The following is a 22,079-nucleotide window of genomic DNA, read 5'->3' as shown; positions in this document are numbered from 1 at the left end:
AACACATAATGAGTACCTGGAATGTGTGACACCACAACACACCACTGCTATGGGAGGGGAACACACACACACACACACACACACACACACACACACACACACACACACACACACACACACACACACACACACACACACACACACACACCAAAAAAACCCCACAGTAATTTCTAATATTTAATCCCTCTTATCGAGCAGAAAATACAAGTATGATATTTCTGTTCCTCTGTATATGACCCATGGTCATATACGTACAGTTATGAAATGACATGAATGAAGCAGTGTGCTCTTATCATGTCCACATCTGCTGGCCCTGCATGTCCAGTCGGCCCCGTGTCCAGTCGGCCCCGTGTGTCCAGCAAGCGGCGCGCTGAAGGACACCACGTCATGTGGACCATAGCTGACGTGGGTGATGTGACATTCAGATCACCGAGTGGACACATGATCAGATGGTTCCTTTCACATGGTACAGCCTGCCGATGTGCGCGCTGACACGGTTGCTCCAGCCCGTTGCAAAGGTGATGTGTTTTTATCTATTTCCATGTGAGGACATCATGCTCAAGCACGCACCTCACGGTGGAGTGCTGTAAGGTGATGTCCACCATAACATGTTATGTGTTCTTCAGCTGTGACTTGCTGGTCCACAAATCTCAACAGCAGCGGCTCACGTTGACATGCCCACCTTACTGAACAAACTCAGCTCAAAGACCAAAGTCTCACTCTCTGTTCATTATAATGTGATTATTTATGTTATGTATTTGTTATGTAATTATGTATGCAGTTATTGTTGTATGTATTTATTTAATTGTCCTGTTCTCTGTGTATTTAATTTAGCACATCATGTGCACTAAGCCGCTGTCAGCTGGAACTGACGAGAGCATGAGACGCGCCCACACATGTGCATTGCTGGAGTGTTGTTTATGTTCTTGATGGCAAGTCATATGTCCTCCAGCTGAGTTACAAGTACACAGCGGTCAGCTGTTCCAGCTGCGCATTACACTGGACAGCGATCACACTCCGGGACCCCTCAGCCTCACCTGACAATGTTGGGTCATGGTGTGTGTGTGTGTGTGTGTGTGTGTGTGTGTGTGTGTGTGTGTGTGTGTGTGTGTGTGTGTGTGTGTGTGTGTGTGTGTGTGTGTGTGTGTGGTGGGGGGCACACACTCCACAAGCCATTTATGTTGGGGTGGGAATACATTGCACTCTTACATGTGGCACTTAAACAGTTTTCACAGACAACTCGAATATGGTCATCTGCACTCCACTATCGTGCTGGAAGTGAGAATAGCCCCGTCTTTTGTAAGTGCCCAGCGAGTGGTGTTGAATGTTCATGTGTGGCACATGGAATTTGGCAGACACCTGCGGAGAGAGGGTTGAATGGGCACTCGCTGTCTTTTGGCTGCTGGTATGTGCGAATGGTTGTGGTGACAGCTGCATGAGGTGTTTGAGGCAGCTCCGATTTTTCACAAGTGGCATGCAATTCCTCCTTCGTGTGCCAGTTGGCTTCAATCGTGTTATGTGTGAAGGGGCCCTAAACTTTGCACAAGATTGGATCTTTGTGTGATAATAATAATAATAATAATAATAATAATAATAATAATAATAATAATAACCTTTATTTAACCAAATAAAAGCTCATTGAGGTTGAAACCTCTTTTACAAGGGTGACCTGTCCAAGAAACACAGCAGCTCATGTCATAATAGACAGGTTAACATCATCATGAGAACATTGATAATAAATAAAATACAATCATCTTGGTCATTGTAAATTGTAACAGTGTATAGGATAAGACAAATTAGAACTGAGAAAGACAGGCAGTGTGTAAAAGAATTCCATTTGTGATCTCTTAAAATAGAGTGGAAGGCATTCAAATAAATCAACCCAGACAATTCCAATTCAGATTGGAGGACATTCCAATCAGAGGGAGCAGAAAAAGTAAAAGCTTTCTTTCCCATTTCAGTGTGGACATGAGGTACATGAAAACATAACATGTAATTTGAGCTCAGAGCATAACGGCTTAAGTAAACTGGATAAATGGGTTGGAACCAGTCCAATCTTGGAAACCAGAGTCATACAATGTGTGTATCACCTTACAGCCAAAGAGGGCATGGCAGCTTTGGCATACAACTCACAGTGGTGGGTGAGGTGACGACAACCAGTGATGAATCTCAAGGCACAATGATACAGCGGGGCCAGGGACTGTCAACAACTGGTTGAAGCACACATATATATGCGACATGCGGCAGTAGTACAGTAGGGGCAAAAAGGTAGCAGTTATCAGGAGCTTAAGGAGAAACATGACTTGTTTCTGTAAAAGAAGCCGAGCTTCACCCTTAATTTGGAAATCAAGTGTTTAAGAAGAACTTTAAAAGAAACTTTAAAGGAAAGCTCTGTGTCAATAGTTAATCCATTCGTAACTGCTGACTAGCTCAAGAATATTACCTCGAGCAGTTTTAATTGGTGGTATATTCTCCAAGGAAACAGGTAAGTAAGTCTCTTCGGCTGCTCCCTTGTTTGCACTCGGGGTTGCCACAACAAATCCAAGGTGGATCTGCATGTTGAATTGGCACAGGTTTTACGCCAGATGCCCTTCCTGACGCAATTCCACATTACATGGAGAAATGTGGCAGGGGTGGGATTTGAACCCAGAGCCTTCTGAACTGAAACCAAGCACATTAACCACTTGGCCACCACCCCTGCACTTTCTCCAAGGAAACAGGTGACTTTGAGAAAAACAATATTTTAGATTTTTCTACCTAAAGACCAATTCGAATTTCTCCAGACGGGACTGCACTACATCAAAAGTGGACTGCAAAAATTTAAATGACTGTGACACTGAGTTTTAACAATGATAGATTACAGTGTCATCAGCAAAAAGATGATAGAAGGCATTTGGTAGGCTTGTACACAGGTCAGCAGTATAAATTGTGAACAAAATCAGTCTTAAAACTGAGCCTTGAGGAAACTTTTGTTACCATTTGTGACCTCACAAAAGGTGGATTTAACACCAGTCATCTGAATGCACTGCATCCTATTTGCCAAATAGTCTGCAAACCCAGAGACAGCATGTGTGGAGATACCATGTTTATAAAGAATTTCCAACAACAGACTGTGATCCACAGTATCAAATGCCTTTGAAAGATCAAGAAACAGTGCAACACAGAACTTTTTAGAATCCAATGCCTCAAACACATCATGTAAAACTTTTAGAATAGCAGTAACAGTGCTATGTTGCTTCCTAAAACCAGACTGAAAAGGGTTTAGAATATTGTTTGTTTCTAGAAAGCCCTTCAATTGATCACAGACCAACTTTTCTAATACTTTTGCCAAAATGCATAATTTTGAAAAAGTCTGTAATTGTTCACATTTGAAGGTTCACCTCCTTTTAGGAGTGGGTCGACAAAAGCAGATTTCCAAACTTTAGGGAGTTTGTTCCTGTTTAGGCTCAAACTAAAAATAATAGTTAGAGGCTCAGCAATCAGATCTGTAGCCAACTTAAAAAAAAAAATCCAAACCATCAGGACCAGCTGATTTTTTTGGAATCCACTATCGTCCGCGCCCTACAGACCTCAAAAACACACACAGGTTTAAACTGAAATGGACAATGTTACTCCAGCTGGTTCACTATTTACAACCCCAATTCCAATGAAGTTGGGACGTTGTGTAAAATTTAAAGAAAAACAATACAATGATTTGCAAATCCTCTTCAACCTATATTCAATTGAATACACCACAAAGACAAGATATTTAATGTTCAAACTGATAAACTTTGTTGTTTTTGTGCAAATATTTGCTCATTTTGAAATGGATGCCTGCAACACATTTCAAAAAATTTGGGAAAGGCCAACAAAAGACTGGGAAAGTTTATGCATGTTCAAAGAACACCTGTTTGGAAACATGTGAGTGTCATGATTGGGTATAAAAGGAGCATCCCCAAAAGGCTCAGCCATTCACAAGCAAAGATGGGGCAAGGATCACCACTTTGTGGACAACTGCATGAAAAAAAAAGTCCAACAGTTTAAGAACAATGTTTCTCAACGTTCAATTGCAAGGAATTTAGGGATTCCATCATCTACAGTCCATAATATAATCAGAAGATTCAGAGAATCTAGAGAACTTTCTACATGTGGGTGCCAAGGCCGAAAACCAACATTGAATGCCCGTGATCTTTGATCCCTCAGGTGGCACTGCATTAAAAACCAACATCATTGTGTAAAGGATCTTACCGTGTGGGCTCAGGAACACTTCAGAAAACCATTGTCAGTTAACACAGTTCGTCGCTACATCAACAAGTGCAAGTTAAAACTCTACCATGCAAAGTGGAAACCATACATCAACAACATCCAGAAACGCTGCCGCCTTCTCTGGGCCCGAGCTCATTTGAAATGGACAGATGCAAAGTGGAAAAGTATGCTCTGGTCTGATGAGTCCACATTTGAAATTGTTTTCGGAAATCATGGACATTGTGTCCTCTGGACAAAAGAAAAAAAAAACATCCAGATTGTTAACAGCGCAAAGTTCAAAAGCCAGCATCTGTGATGGTATGGGGATGTGTTATTGCCCATGGCATGGACAACTTACACATCTGTGATGGCACCATCAATGCTGAAAGGTACATCCAGGTTTTGGAGCGACACATGCTGCCATCCAAGCAACGTCTTTTTCAGGGACGTCCCTGCTTATTTCAGCAAGACAATGCCAAGCCACATTCTGCACGTGTTACAACAGCGTGGCTTTGCAGTAAAAGAGTGCAGGTACTAGACTGGCCTACCTGCAGTCCAGACCTGTTGCCCACTGAAAATGTGTGGTGCATTATGAAGCGCAAAACATGACATCTCTGTTGAACAACTGAAGTCGTGCATCAAGCAAGAATGGGAAGGAATTCCACCTACAAAGCTTCAACAATTAGTGTCCTCAGTTCCCAAATGCTTATTGAGTGTTGTCAGAAGGAAAGGTGATGCAACACAGTGATAAACATACCACTGTCCCAGCTTTTTTGAATCGTGTTGCAGGCATCCATTTCAAAATGAGCAAATATTTGCACAAAAACAATAAAGTTTATCAGTTTGAACATTAAATATCTTGTCTTTGTGGTGTATTCAACTGAATATAGGTTGAAGAGGATTTTCAGTCAATTCAATTGTTTTTATTTACATTTTTCACAACATCCCAACTTCATTGGAATTGGGGTTGTTGCAGGTTTTTTAAGCTCAGTATTGAGGGAATTGAACAATGCCCATGAAATGTTCATTAAAATAATCTAACATGGCACGTAGTCGGATTTGTAAAATCTTTGACCATGAAATTGGGCAGCTCACTAGCAGACGTAGCACCAGAAGCATATATCATAACCAAGAAATTCTTGGGGTGTTTTCAATTTTCATTGATTTTGGAAAAATAAAATTCAGATTTAGCCTTAATTAAGAAGGTATATTTGTTGCGGAAGGTGACGAAAGGTTATCCAGTCAACCTCTGTTTAGTTCTTCATGCCTTGGACCAGGCATGGTGCTTTTCTTTTAAAAGGTTTCCAATTTTGGTAGAAAATCAAGGATTGTTCTGCCCTTTAATTCTGAATTTCTGTAACGGAGCAAGTTTATTAATTAGCCTAAGAATTCATTAAAAAAAAAAAAAAACCTGCCAGGCCAACTCAGCACCAACAAAGAAAGATATTTGCTTCCACTCAATAATAGACAGATCATACAAGAAAGCCTGTTCACAAAAATGTTTAAAATCTCTTTTAAATAAAATATGTAGTTTGGTTTTAGGGAGTTTGGTATTCCTGACTACTGCAATTGCACAATGATCACTCAAATCATTCCCAAAAAACCCGACATCAGAGTACTTGGGGGGACATTTATTATATTTAAATCAAGGAGCAACAAACTAGAGGGATGTTTGATATTGGGCTGTGATGGACTGTCTATTAACTGATATAAATTCAGTGAATCACAGATAGATTTTAGGCGAACTGAATCTGTAGGCAACCAATCAAGGTTTAGGTCCCCCACTAAAATGAGCTCACCAGGGTTTAGCCCTGAGATACAATTATTTAAAGAATTTAGCGCCTCGCAGCGGACTGAAGGGGGGGCTGTAACAGCCCATGACTGTCTCTGCTTGAATTCAACTTTCAATGCCAGGAATTCAAACTGTTTGCTAATAGATACACAGGATAGAAGCATCACATTAAACTTGTTTATATATATATATATATATATATATATATATATATATATATATATATATATATATATATATATATATATATATATATATATATATATATATATATATATATATATATATATATATATATATATATATATATATATATATATATATATATATGGCTGAACCTCCGCCTTTCCTGGGAGGATCACAACATAAAACACTGTAACTGTTAATAGCAATATTGTAATCCAAGACTGATTTATTCAACCAAGTCTCAGACAACAGAAGGATATCAGGTTCCATTGTTTGTACCCAGATTCATACTAAATCAATTTTAGGAAACAGGCTCCTGACATTTAAATGTAAAATGCCAAGGCCTGATCTGGCTCTGAAACTATCAGGAGTGTCGATATTTTTCACTGATGTCTCTTACAAGCTTGAGTCCTGTTTTTCACCTTGTCCTGGCCGCGAAAATTAGTCATGTCGTTGCAACCCAAACCTTTTGTTGCACCAAGGCCTTTTAACTCAAAGGCGAACAAGCTGCTTCTGGTAACTGCTTAAAGGCCCATAAAAGAGCCTTGTGCTTTGGTTTTCCACAAGCCACATCAAACAGGAAGTGGGAAAAGGACTCGCACAGGTGGACAAGTCTTTAGCCAAGAAACAGACTGGTCTTGTTTTGAAGGAAAACCACTCTGAGATAAATGGTAAATGGACTGCATTTATATAGCGCTTTTCCATCTGCATCAGACGCTCAAAACGCTTTACATTTATGCCTCACATTCACCCCGATGTCAGGGTGCTGCCATACAAGGCACTCACTACACACCGGGAGCAATAGGGGATTAAAGGCCTTGCCCAAGGGCCCTTAGTGATTTTCCAGTCAGGGGGGGATTTGAACCCATGATCTTCTGGACTCAAGCCCAACACCTTAACCACTAGAACACTTTGAGCCATAAGAATCACTGTTTGTCCAAATCTGTGAGGTGTGAACCAGCAAGCCAAGGCAGCCCTCTGTGGATTAAACCTCAGAATGTTCAACGCCTAGCTAACAACACAAAGGAAAAACACCAATATTTGCTTGTTTATACTTAATTTCAACTCCATAACATCATGGGTCATGACATAAAAATATAAAAATGTCCGGTGTTTCCCCTTTACATGTTGGTCGAGTGCAATGTTAATTATGAAAACACATTTGTATCAACAAATTATTAAAAACAACACATATGTAGAAAAACAAACCAAGACTTGGTCAAGTTAAGTAATCAGAATTGTACAAAGCAGTCTTGAATGCCACTAGTGATTCAATACAGATGGTCTGACTCAACCTGCTTGAATTATACAACGTACGTAGGTCCATTGATAAGAAAAGAGTTACTATGAATTTCACAGATAATGAACATGACTTTTAACTTCTACAAGATACAGATCTAAGAGTCATACCACATAGTGACAGAGCAAAGTTGTTCATGACTGTCTAAACCAGAACACACATTTTTAATTTGTAACTGTAACTCAGAGCCATAAGCTCATAATACAATTGGTTTGAGGTGTACCAACAGGCTGATTTAGTATCACCATAATAGACTATTTTCAATCTATGCAGGCGTGTCAATTTTTTTGACCACCGTTGCCCCAGTTCATTGGCAATAATAAAAATGTGGCATTATGAAGCTATTAGAAATTATTTCCCAGCATGTCAAGGAAGGCAATAGAATATTCTTTGGAAGAAAAACTGTTGATTTTATTTTACTGCAAATTTGATCATCATTCAAGTCCTGATCAGACTTTCGATCCAACTTTGGATCGAGAGTCTGATGGCTCTCGATCCAAAGTTATTTCCCAGAGATAATTAAACCGCTAATCATCACTGCTTTTTTGAGAATGTGACCATTCTAAAATGTTAATGTTACTTGTCACATAAGTGCCAACCCTGCTAGTTCCTAAATTACAGCATTCAGGATGACATTTTCCCAGTACTCATTCATATATATAAAATTTTGCCATTTACATATTTTACATTAATCTTTATAATGATCTCTATGTGAAAATAAAAAATAAGTTATGCAGCCATATCTACTTCAATTGTCCTTTACCGCTTTATATTTCATTTTCAAACTTTTGATGTTGCATTGGCACTTGTTCGTTTTTTTTATAACTCTGCTTATCCTTTTACCATGCAAACATTTTTGCAGATGAAGAGATGTCCTTACAAAAACCAAAAAAAAAACCCCCCAAACCCCCCCCCCCCCAAAAAAAAACAACCCTGCTCTGCACACTCTAACAATTACATCATCTGAAATCATATCTATGATCACACATCCAAATGCTACAAATCTGATATGGACAAAACTGATTTGGCACGTTCATACTACTGACAAAATGTGTAACGTGTATTTAGCATAGCAAGAGAGGCCATTTTTCACGGTATAGGAAGGCTAAAATGGTTTTCATTTTGACTTATATAAAAATCAGGGATAACAACAGTTATGGAATAGAACTGAGTCATAATATGGAGGATGCGGTCATGTTACTATTTATAAATTAGTTAAGACTAATGCATTATTAGACAGAAACATTCTTCAGGTCAGTGCTGCACACCAACATCGCATACAACTGATCGAAAATGTAGATCAACAAAAAGCTCAAGCTAGTTTTTAATGCATGTGCATTTTTGTAGTGACAAATGAGATGCAAATATATACAGTGTGTATATATATATATATATATATATATATATATATATATATGTGTGTGTGTGTGTGTGCTGACATAACACAATCATGCAAAGACGTCAGCATACAGTAAAGTAAGTAGAGTTACAGTAAAACCTGGGGATGGTGCACTCAGACTTTGCAATGTTCCAACAAGGCTCATAAAAGCTTTGTTACATCATCACTGTTTGTGGTCTACCATTAAAATCATATCAGTCTGGCAGGATTATGCAAATCTCCCTGACATGAGGTCAGAGAGCCGAACAGAGACAAATCGAGACTGCTGGGTTTCACGAGATGAGAAGATCCAAACAGAAATTGAGGATCTTCTTTAGCTTGTTTTCTCATATCTTCACTTGCACTTGGAGACAACTGTGTCCCTTAAATTTAGAGAAAGGTAATTTAGCATTGCAGAAAATATTGAAATGTAGTGAATTTTTATTTTTGCTTGAAAAAGCATGATAAGAATTTGTCGATGCACAGTGAGCTCTATAATGATGCAGCACAGACTGATTTGTCAATCACTGTTAAATATTGATCATACCACTTTAACAATGCCCACAAAAGACTCGTGAATATACTTTTCCACTTCATCGCTGCTTCAGTTTTTCAACCAAGCCGCACTTCCTGCGGGCCCCTGCAGCAAATCCTGTGATAGTTTTATGGCTTGCTGTAACTGACTTTAAGATGAGAGAAGAAAGCGCCGTTAACCACAGCTTAAACCAGTAATTGGTTCAGGCTTGAAAACCGATACGAACGCCCTGACCTCTTGCCATTCTGGCAGCCAGAAAGCCTCACTCCGTCCCGTCTGTGTGCTTGCCTGTGCTCCCCTGGTCAGAAAAACAAACATAGAATGGAGAAATGTTTTTTCCTGGCTTACACCTTGGTCCCAGGGCACGCAGCCCACAAACTAACCAGCAAATGAACAGAGGGCAAGAGGCCGGTCTGAGGTCCGACTGTCACATACGGAGCCAAAGAGCAATGGAGACAAGTCTGGGGTTCACTTATGAGGGAGAAAATGGCTTGATTCAGGTTTCTCTTCAAGTATTTGTTTTCTTTTAAGCCATTCTGCATAATTACATTCCACAACAGTTACACCTTTTCACTTTCTAATCTGATAAAAGACAGCCAAGTTGCCCAATTTATTTCATGTTTTAGTTCTAATCACTTCTGATATGGCATTTCCAGGGTAGTGCAAGAAATAAAGGTTCAGTTATAGTGGAATCACATTTCTCAGCCTCCTTGGGAAAGCCTCCCCCAGGGTACTAGAGAAGAGACTTAGACCGATACCTGAACCTCAGGTCCAGGAGGAGAAATGTGGATTCCGTCCTGGTCCTGAAATGGTGGGTCAGCTCTTTAGGATATTAGAAGGGGCTTGGGAGTATGACCAACTAGTCTATGTATACTTCAGGAAGTTTTCATTCAGGATTTAATTTTCCCAGAGAAGATCTGAAAATGAAATCTAGGTTAAAGTTTTGTTCAAATAAGACAAGTACCCCATTAAAGGGGTCATATGGTAGAAAGTCAAAGGCAGGGGTGATGTGCAAGTGGTTATTGCGCTTGAATTCAGTGCAGAAGGTTCCCGGTACAAACCCCACCCTTGCCAGGTTCTCCATGTAATGTGGAGTTGTATCATGAGGGGCATCCGGCATAAAGCTTGTGCCAGTTCAACATACAAGTCCTCATCGGGTTTGCTGTGGCGACCCCGAGTGAAAACAATTCTTCAATTTTACATTAGATTATCAAAAGCCACAGACGTCTACACAGCTCCTTCAGAGTTGTCTGGGTGTCTTGGTGGTGACCCAATTTTTGAGACATATTTACCAAACAGTATCATACTAGCTTAATTATAAACGGAAATGAAGACCAAGACATATTGAGTGACTTGAAAATGGTTGTGCATCCATCTACTGTCTTGTCTAAACAATAATGGTTGATGTGTGATGAGTGATGAGTGATGATGTGAATGAAAAATAATCAGTTAGTCCAATTACTTGTGGTAGGTAGAAATGGAAGAGCTGTATACAAATGGCTATAAATATTTCTAATATTGTCAAACAGTCAATACTAGAAAAACATTTGAACAGTTTCATTTTAACTCCATTGTGGAGGTGCACACAGGTAACATTACAGAAACTGGCCCCCTGTCGACTTATGAACTTGACTGATAAATTACAAAAACCACACATTTCCCATATCACAACTGCAAATCAGAATATTTTCCAAAATTCTGGCAGGGCGACGTTTTCTTTAAATCATGCAGCCCTAATTCACACCTGTAAAAATGCCTCTTGAAGAGGAAAAACCCATATATAACTGGTACCTTTTTCTGTGTTATAGGCTCTTTGAGATGTTTCTGCATTGTTATAGAGAACTTTTTATTATTGGAATTTATTCTTTCTTGATTGTAGTATATTTTGTTTAGTACTTTGCTTCCTGGGAAAGTTCTATACAAATAGTTATTCTAATTATTGTTATTAATAATAATGAATATGATTTGTCGTTATGTAAGTCACACTGGAGTATAAGTCCTCTGAAACGAGTAAAAACAAGAAACACTACTTATACTCTGTAAAATATAGTAGTTTGTCAAAGTACTTATAGTCTCTGAAAATAGAGTGTATATATATGAAAATAGACTGTCTATAAGAATGGCTGTAATTCCTAAATGAATAATGTGTTTATTTTGTTAAAGCCCTTGAATTAAAACTGCAACTCTACACTACGAGAACATCTTCATTGTTTCATTTCAACTGCTTTATGGTGGTGTACAGAGACAAAATTTCATAAACCATATCACTGTCCAGCTGACTATATATGAAGATCATAACAGCTTTTACAACATAACATATAACAGATTTTAGCTTATACAGTGTCAAATCACAACAAAGCTGCCTCAAGGCACTTCACACAAGTAAGGTCTAACCTTACCAACCCCTAGAGCAGGGGTGGCCAAGTTCGGTCCTCGAGAGCCACATTCCTGACACTCTTAGTTGTCTCCCTGCTCCAACACACCTGAATCCAATGAAAGGCTCATTAAAGGTCTGCTAACGAGTCTTTCATTGGATTCAGGTGTGTTGGAGCAGGGAGACAACTAAGAGTGTCAGGAATGTGGCTCTCGAGGACCGAACTTGGCCACCCCTGCCCTAGAGCAAGCACACAGGCAACAGTGGTAAGAAAAAACTCCCTCTGATGATATTGAGGAAGAAACTTCAAGCAGACCAGACTCAAAGGGGTGACCATCTGCTTGGGTCATTCTAACACAAGTTTTGTAAAGTTTTACAAAGCTGAAGAAACCAAAAATAGAAGAAAAAACAACATAATTACATGAAGAAGATGAGAAGTCCACACAGGCGTCAGCACCACAGGCAGGGATCATCCACGCAAAATGGTTACGGAAGACTACTGTGTCCTGGATGGGACAAAATGTTTAAAATGTAATAAGAAGAAACACCCAGTGCACATGACTGCAACAACATTTGATGAAGTGGGCAACAGAAAGTTCTTACTTTTTGTCTTTGTGTCTCCCATGAACCAGGTATTTTGGAGATCAAGTCAGTGGACGTGGGGGTGGTGGCCATCAGGGGCCTCAGCAGTAACTACTACCTGGCAATCAGCAAGAAGGGAGAGCTGTACGGAGCGGTGAGTTAGTACACATGCCTCAAGTTCACTTCACCACTTACAGCGTATGATGTTAAATAATGTAACGCACGCGCTCCCTCCTCCTCCACTTTCTGCCATCCTTGCAAAGAGATACCCTTCATACCTTGTAAACTATAGGCACCCTCAAGTTTGGGATTTTTCTTAGATGTTTCCATAAACAATAGACGAGCCAAGAGCAACTCTGTATTCCAGAAAGAGGAACGACAGTCGTGTGAGTCGTCCTTTCTGCTACCTACCTCTCCATTGAGAAACAGGAAACACAATCCTTTAGTTTCTCTATTCTGCTTCAGTCCCTCTGGGGAGAGCAGCCCTTGTTTCATCCGTTTTCTCCCCTCTCCCTCTCTTCACCTCATTCTCTCATTCTCCTTTTTCTCTATCCTTACTTTGAAAGACCAAACTTTCAGCGTGTCTCTCTGGAGCCACACCACGGATGAAATGACACACGTTAGAAAGAAAAAGAAGCATTCTGTTGCATGGCCTGAAACTGAATTCCCATGACGTCTTCGGCTCAGTGCAACACTAGCCATAGTAAGGCAGCGGTCAAGGGCTGGCATTCAATTACACTTGATGGCTTTACACAGTGCCTTCTTTATCCAATGGTAATCAAATGAAGTCATTGTTTCATTGCAATTCCAGGTTAATACATGCAAGTGGTACAAAAGATTATGATTACTTTTAGGCTTCACTGCCAACCAGTTGGGCTAAAACAGGAAGATTTTATTGAGAAATCACAATAAATTAGCTGTGCAACCTTTTTGTCTTCTATGATGATGATGTTTGATCTCCACAGCAAGACACTAACATCTTCCTGACATCTGCATCATTCATTTCCATAAAATGATGCCACTTATGATTACAGTTTTCATTTTAATTGAAATGCAGCCAGTACATGCTGTTTGCTCGAACTAAAACCAGCGACGGTTAAAGAGTTGCACAGTGTCTGTAAAATATTCTCGTCTTGCTTCGGGAACATTCAGTTTTACTTCTGGAACCAATTTGAACAGCTGTGGGTAGACACAGAGAGACTGACTGTGCGTGTGTGTATGTGCACATGCATTTTGTGTGAGTGCATTTTTGCTCGCGAATATCAACTGCATCCAGTTAACTGGCTTTTTAAGCGACACTAGCCTGAAGCGCGAGGCCAGCTTCCAGTAAACTGACAAATGTTACTCTCTCAGATCATTTTCTCTGCATTTACGAGTGGGTGGTCACTGTTGTAATATAAGCCACAAACATGGTGTCATAGTGCACTCTGGTGGCACCAAGCCCAAACATACGAGACGATGAATCGCAAACAAGCCTCTTTGCCTCTTTCAACAACTTTGCAATAATTCAAATTTCACGTTCACTTTTTATCCCCATCAGCTTCAAGGCCAGACAGAGGATACAGACTTGCCCTCCGTTTCTGTTTGTTTCCATCCATGTGTCAGTCACACTTTCTTTTATGATAACTTGAGCAAACTTTATCTGATTTTCACCAAATTTGAGCTGGACTTGCTAAAAGAGTGCATCTCTGACAAGTTCAAATTTGAGCATGATAGGGTTTCCAAGACCCTCCAAGGACCCAAGATTTTACTGAACTGAGCATTTACTCTTCTATTATCCCTCGCCAGCTGTAGGTTTTTGCATGTGATTATTAGCATCAGTTGGCCATCTGTCATAAAACTACCAAAACTCATCAGCTGCAATAATACCATATTTCATCTACATAAATTATGAATCTTCCAGCTTAAAATTTTGAAAACAGAACTGCCAGTATTCTGTTACCCAAATTCCAATGTTATAGAACCATTAGGTTAGCAACACAGCCAGTACTCCCCCACCACCAAAACCTAACAACATCAGAATATAAAAGACATGCTTCAGTGACTATCGCCAGTTTATCCACCAAAGTGATCAACACTAAGACAGCTGAACACCATGGTATAACTTATAGCAGGAGATGCTCAGTGCAAGAGTGTGCCTTCTTGCTACAATCTGGCTCTTTTACAATGCGGATTGTGCTGTAAATTGTTCAGTAATAGGTGATGATTTGGTAATTTGTGTGATCACAAGAGATAGATTACAAATAGGTTGTTGCCAAACTCAAAGAGTGACCTAAAGAACAACTTCAGCACAAGTCCGTCAACGTCACACAGCAGCAAGTGCAGCAATAAAAAACAAATTTTGAGATGGTACAATCAACTAACTTAAGGTTTCAATGGGACTAAGGTTTTGGACCTATTCTGAAAGCAATGTATAAATTCTATCCAAAGCAGTCATCTCACCGATTTATTTTTGTAAAAGCGAACCATCCTAAACACCAGATGATCTTCTGTTAACACAAATAGGCAAGAGACCATGAAGCCCTTTGGACAAAGAAAGAGTATGTTTGTCCAAATATGGGGAAAGGGGCATTAATGAGTCAAGGTAAACTAGGATTTTCATGTCTGCAGACACTGATTCAAGGAATCTTTATGCAGTTTTATAGAAAAAGTTACAAAGCAGTTTTTCAGCAATAAATTCAGAAGTGTGCAAAATGTCCTTTTTGGCCCTTTTGAGGGGCCCTGGGGTCCTTAGAATAATTCAAGGACAATGACATTTTCTTGCTTGCAGGCAGCTTCTCAAGGAATTTTTATGGAAAATCTGAGAAAATTATTCAACAATTTTTCTGTAATTACTCAACAAAAATGGATTTTTATTTTTTTATTTTTTATTTTTTTGCTCTTCTTAGGGACATCAGGGATTCAATCAGAAAGTCCAACTTACCATGAGCAGACAGTCCAACAAGGATTGGCTGCACCAAATTTCAGAAAAATTAAACAGTTTTTCAGAAAATTGGACAGGCCACTACACAACACACGAGTCTTGATGGCAGTAGTCTTATTGACCTTGGCCCATCAGACTTAAAAAATGTTTTAATTTCCATATGACCCCTCCAGGAGGAACACAGGCAAAGCCCCAAAAATGGCATATTAAAACACTGGTGACACTAGTCATTCAATTTAAACACAATTTTTTTTTTTTAGCCAAATGGATCCATAAAGACCAAACCCTGATAACTGATAACAACAATAATCAAAATTACCATTGGTCTGTCAATGGTACAAAAATGGATGAATATATACATAACCTGAATAGAAGTCTAAAGATCATGTTCCTTTGTTTGAAATGACAGGTAGCGTACCGATGGTACAAGTTTTATATCAGTTTGTCATTTTGTCTCAACAGAGAAATATTGCAATAAACTGGAGGTGAAAAAGCTTTTTCCTGCCAAAAAAAAAAAAAAAAAAAAAATTGTTAGTTGAATAATTAGTTGAACCAGCGATGCAAATTAGTTGTATAACTGATAATATTCAGTGATCTGTATACTGCATGTTCTATTTACACTGCCTGTTCTTGCCTGCAGAGGGACTTTGGTCCAGATTGTCGCCTGATTGAGCGCATCGAGGAGAACAAATACAACACCTATGCATCAGCTGAGTGGCGCAACAAGAAAAAGCATATGTTTGTGGGACTCAATGCCAATGGCAAGCCAATGAGAGGGAAGAAGACGCGTAGGAAAAACACAGCAACTCACTTTTTGCCCATAGCAGTCCAGCCGAGATGATTGGACAAATCAGCCACGGGACGGCTCTGGGTATTGGACATTTTTGGAGATCTACTGTTGGCTATGTTGGACAGATCTGATTCAAATCTGAATGATGCACTGAGGAGGAACAGAATGGAAATTTAAAGACATTATATCTCTTCTGGATAAAGATATTTTTGTTTTAAAAGAAAGAATAAGATATATGGTATACAATGCATATTTTATTTTGTTTAAATTATGAAATACTTCAGCACAGCAGAAAATATTAAACTAAACAAAATCTGTGCCATAATGTGACTTCTAACTCCGATTTGGAGATTTATTCCATGTGAATTTCTTGACTTAGAAGTTAAAGAAGTTAAAAGAATGGGAGGTGAAAAAAGGAGAAGGAGGTATTGATGGAAGAGTGAAGAGTAGGACGGAAGGAGGAAAACTGAGATGGAAAGAGATGAGTTAGAAGAATTAAGTCAACTAAGCACCAACAGAAACAAAGACAATTGTTTTCTTTAAAATTATTTATTTTGTGTAATATTTAACAAAAGAGAAAGCAAAATGAAAAGGACAAATTCTTCTCTTTTTTACATTTATGCTTTTCTTTTTAAATAGTAATCATTTAAACCTGAATAAATGTAAAAAATACATATATTTGTCTTTAACTTGTTTGAGTTCTTAGATATTTTAAACATTTGATTATTGGTTGCTCTATTGTTAATACACAGAGGAAAGATAGAAATAAACATGAATAAATTAAGCATTCAAGGAAATTATTTAATGAATTTATTCAAGTAAATTATTGACTGTACTGTATTATGTTTGTCATTATTACTATTATTATTATTATTATTATTATTATTATTACTAAGTAAAGTATCTGGGATACAGATGTACAGCATGCAGTGAAATAACATATGATGAAAATATATTAAAAACAACATACTGGACATAAATGACAAGCATTGTGATATATAATCATAACACAAAACTTAATCATGTAATGAAGAACTATGTACAAATCAATTCCACTTTGAAATGTCATATTTAGGGATGCCTTTGCCCGATCCTGATCAGAGTCTTTAATATGGAGCAAGAGGTTAGTGTGCTTGCTTACACAACAAGAGATTGCCAGTTTAAAACCACCTGTGCCCATTTTTCATGTACACCTGGAGCTGCATCAGGAAGGGCATCAGGTGTAAAACGTGTCAAATCAACATGGAGTTCCATATCTGGTGGCCACCCCTTGCAAAAAAGGGAGAAGCCAAAAGAAATTTGCTGACAAAATGGGTGAATATTTTTAAACTGTATATTTTAAGTGCACTTATAACTATCCACTTAAAATTCCATTACAGCTATGTAAATAATAGAATGGAACAATGGAACACTTACAAGAAAGGGACGTATGGTGACATAAGTGTTTACTATGAGAAGGTCCCTGGTTCATGGAGACCCGTGCCCCATTCTCCTTGTACATCTCAAGTTACCTTAGAAAGGCCATCTGGTGTAAAACTTGTCCCAAATCAACATGCCGATCCATATCGGATCTGCTGTGGTGACACTGACAAAAACCGGAGAAACTAAGAGTACAACCCCAATTCCAATAAAGTTGGGATGTTGTGTAAAATGTAAATTAAAAACAGAATACAATGATTTGCAAATCCTTTTCAACCTATATTCAATTGAATACACCACAAAACAAGATATTTAATGTTCAAACTGATAGAGTTTTTTGTTTTTTGCAAATATTTGCTCGTTTTGAAATGGATGCCTGCAACACGTTTCAAAAAAGTTGGGACGGTGCAACAAAAGACTGGAAAAGTTGATGAATGCTCAAAGAACACCTAATTGGAAACACGTGAGTGTCATGATTGGGTATAAAAGGAGCATCCCCAAAAGGCCCAGCCATTCACAGGCAAAGATGTGGTGAGGATCACCACTTTGTGAACATCTGCGTGAAAAAATAGTCCAACAGTTTAAGAACAATGTTTCTCGATGTTCAATTGCAAGGAATTTAGGGATTCCATCATCTACAGTCCATAATATAATCAGAAGATTCAGAGAATCTGGAGAACTTTCTACACGTAAGCGGCAAGGCTGAAAACCAACATTGAATGACCTTCGATCCCTCAGGCGGCACTGCATTAAAAGCCGACATCATTGTGTAAAGGATCTTACCGTGTGGGCTCAAGAACACTTCAGAAAACCAATGTCAGTTAACACAGTTCGTTGCTACATCTACAAGTGCAAGTTAAAACTCTACCATGCAAAGCAAAAGCCATACATCAACAACATCCAGAAATGTCCCCTCCTTCTCTAACCCTAGCACATTTGAAATGGACAGACGCAAAGTGGAAAAGTGTGGTGTGGTCTGATGAGTCCACATTTCAAATTGTTTTTGGAAATCATGGACATCGTGTCCTCCAGACAAAAGAGGAAAAAGACCATCCAGATTGTTACCAGTGCAAAAGTTCAAAAGCCAGCATCTGTGATGGTATGGGGGTGTGTTAGTGCCCATGGCATGGGCAACATACACATCTGTGATGGCACCATCAATGCTTAAAGGTACATCCAGGTTTTGGAGCCACACATGCTGCCATTCAAGCAACATCTTTTTCAGGGACGTCCCTACTTATTTCAGCAAGACAATGCCAAGTCACATTCTGCACGTGTTACAACAGCATGGCTTCATAGTAAAAGAATGCAGGTACTAGACTGGACTACTTGCAGTCCAGACCTGTCACCCATTGAAAATGTGTGGCGCATTATGAAGCACAAAATATGACAACGGAGACCCCGGACTGTTGAACAACTGAAGTCATACATCAAGCAAACATTGTTCTTAAATTGTTGGACTATTCTTTCATGCAGTTGTTCACAAAATGGTGATCCTTGCCCCAGCTTTACTTGTGAACGGCTGAGCCTTTTGGGGATGCTCCTTTTTATACCCAATCATGACACTCACCTGTTTCCAGTTCGGTGTTCTTTGACCATTCATCAATTTTTCCAGTCTTTTGTTGCCCCGTTCCAACTTTTTTGAAACATGTTGCATGCATCCATTTCAAAATGAGCAACTATTTGCACAAAAACAATAAAGTCTATCAGTTTGAACATTAAATATCTTGTCTTTGTGGTGTATTCAACTGAATATAGGTTGAAGAGGATTTGCAAATCATTGAATTCTGTTTTTATTTACATTTTACACATCTCATTGGAATTGGGGTTGTATCAAGAAAGCATCCTGTCATCCAGAAAACAACATTGAAAACATTATTTCTTCATGTTTGGCTGCCACAAAGGAATGGATGTCCTTTATATCAGTACTGAACATATCACAGGAGGTAGAATCTTTTGATAAAAATGGTCCTGCCTGTATATGACAAACAGCCTGTCAAAGAACATTATTCGAGAATCTGCATCCTGCTCTCCATCTCACAAAATATGGAAGACATTTCAGTAGAAGTCTATCAGACTCCTAACTCTAGACCCTTAAAACTAGAATGCAGACCATGGTCAAGATTGTCTCAAGGAAGAGCTCAACCCCCAATCGATATAAAATTAGTTTGAAGCATTTAATCAAAAACAGAGGCCTAAAACATTGGGAAACACTCAATAGAAAAGAATCATTTATGGTAATCCAAATGCTAGTAATTCCCAAATTAATATTACTTGTTGCACCTACAGCCTACTAACGTAAAAAAGAAAAACATTCTGTCCACAGACAGAAAAACACACAAGCCAAAATGATTGCTATATAAATGAGTACACAAGTCAAAGACACCAGAACTGTTTATCATAGTAAACAGAATCTGTAACAAACTACAACATGACAGAGGAGTCATTTGAAATCCAAGAAAGAATAGAAAACTCTGTAAGAGATTAATTTTTGAAAGAATCCCAACCTGCCTAATGAGATCAGGGGGGTTTTATTTGTCGGCGCAAACTCTCTGTTACAAGTCCACATGGCAAACATGGCTTCCTGCAGGATAAACACTGTCTTTATGCGATAACAACAGAGAAAAAACAGACTTTTCCAAACTTCAGAGGCACCCGCACGACTCGGTAAAGAGGTGAGTACATCAGTGTGGTCTGGCAGATGGGAAAAACCTCCTCCTTGACCTTCCTTGTCTGAAACTTGTTGCTGTGCCCCTTGAGACGGAAAGACACACGGAGCAGGGCATATGGTATAACGTAAATATCACCGCCTTGTTTATCACCTGATTCTAATTAACAATGATGTCATGTTTTCTTTATACTCCTCTCGCTTTCCCTCAACTCGCCCTTTCGTGCTTGTTGGGTTCATGTGAATCGCCTGGTCTCCTCGCGTTCGGGCTCTGTGTTTCAGGCTCTTTTCTCACTGAAGTCAAAATCCAGCAATTTTGGATCAAACAGAAAGAAGGGTTATCGTACAAACATGCGGACTCTGTACTCACCGGCCTGCAGCAACTGCAGGGTGTCTCAGTAAGATGGAATCAAGTGCAGAGGGTTTCATTTGCTGTATTTATTCAAAAAAAGTCCTCAGTCCTGTTTTTACGCTCAGGATTCTTCAGGCTCACATCAAAACGTGAACATGTATGGTGCATCAGGGGGAGATTTGAATTTCCTTTCATGCTCTCGGGGCACTATTCCTTTGTTTATATGATTACTTGGGTGTTCTGTAAACGACATATCAAGTACAATTACTTTGAAATGCATTCAAGACCCTGATCCCGCCGCTCCCCTGCCCCCTTCTTCCTCCCTCCCTCCATCGTAAAGTTCATGCACTGGCATTCGTAAGCCAAAATGTCTGTTATTTGGTCATACAACCTCATGGATCTATGTGTAGAACCTCTTTTAAAAGTATCTAAATCTTCATTCCTGCAATCAGCCTTGCTGAGCTTGATTTGTTCAGTCAGACAACTTGGGACTCACGTCTGCTTGTATCGTATAGGCTCTTGGAAAACCTAAATGTATTTTTATTGCAACTTTAACATGACTTAATGTGGTCTTGCATAAGCATAACAAGGCCTGACTTTAAACGTGGGGCGTGTATTCAAGACAGATGTTTCACACTGATTATCAACCTCAGTGACATTTGAGTTAGTCCGTTCCCCGGCACAAAGCCATGCATCATTTCTCCCATTTCTCCAAGGTGCCAGACATGTTCTGAAAACTGTTTGCCAATGTCTTCTTTTTTTTTTTTAAGTGTTGTGATTGGGGCATGTTTTGATTAGCGTTTGGTTTGTTGAGGCATGCGGTGAGACGCAGTATGTGGTTACTGCTTTGACTACATCGGGTTCTATCGGACCTGTGTCGGACCTCAAATGAAACGTACACCATTGGCTTCACACGTTTGCAGCTCCGCTGTTTGCTCTGAGAGGCTTGTGGCCGTGCTACCTGACCGCACCAGCAGCTGTGAATATTTTACATCCCGGGGAGAGAGAGAGAGAGAGAGACATAGAGTGAGAGAGAGAGAGAAGAGCGAGAGAGAGAAGCTGCTAGCTTCGAAGCGGAGAAGGATGTGTGGGTTTGGAGGAGAGGTGAATAAATGAAAGAACCACAGTCCTGGGGGCTTTTACAGCAGCCAGTGGTGAGAGGGAGAAAGAAAGTGAGGAGGGGAGATGTTTGCCGAGAGGGCAGCAGTTTGCACAGGATGCCAAAGGGAGAGAGGAGGGGGCGAGGGATCGAGAGTAAGAAGGGGTGATGGGGCGATTAATGGTGTTGCCAGAATATTTTGGAGTGGGGTGGTGGTGGTGGCTTGAAGAGGTATTTACAGAGGTAAAGAGGGAAAGATGGTGGGGCAAAGGGGAACTCACTGGAAGGAGACCAAGGGAGTTCCTGGAACCCAGGAGGTGAGCCAGGACTTCTCCCCCTCCTCATCTCGTGTTCAACTCATTTTTAAAATAATGATTTAAATTTTTTTTTTCCATTTAGTTCATTTGTCATCACTCCATACTGCCCTCATTGGCACATAACCCATTAAGCATTATTA

The 22,079-nt window shown here is 39.5% G+C and overlaps 1 protein-coding gene across 1 annotated transcript in view; it reads left to right on the top strand.

Annotated features, from left to right (window-relative positions):
- Positions 1-17,064, top strand: part of fgf10a (fibroblast growth factor 10a) — a 41,057-nt gene extending 23,993 nt beyond the window's left edge. Inside the window, exons 2-3 of the mRNA XM_034192587.1 lie at positions 12,422-12,525; positions 15,935-17,064. Of these exons, the coding sequence (XP_034048478.1) occupies positions 12,422-12,525; positions 15,935-16,135 (305 nt within the window). The 3' untranslated portion in view covers positions 16,136-17,064. The remainder of the gene's footprint in view (positions 1-12,421; positions 12,526-15,934) is intronic.
- Positions 17,065-22,079: the final 5,015 nt, after the last annotated feature.

This window comes from Thalassophryne amazonica, chromosome 17, assembly GCF_902500255.1.
Source record: "Thalassophryne amazonica chromosome 17, fThaAma1.1, whole genome shotgun sequence".
Classification (NCBI taxonomy): domain Eukaryota; kingdom Metazoa; phylum Chordata; class Actinopteri; order Batrachoidiformes; family Batrachoididae; genus Thalassophryne; species Thalassophryne amazonica.
Note: the sequence above shows the minus strand (reverse complement) of the source record. Positions and strands in the feature narration are given on the sequence as shown.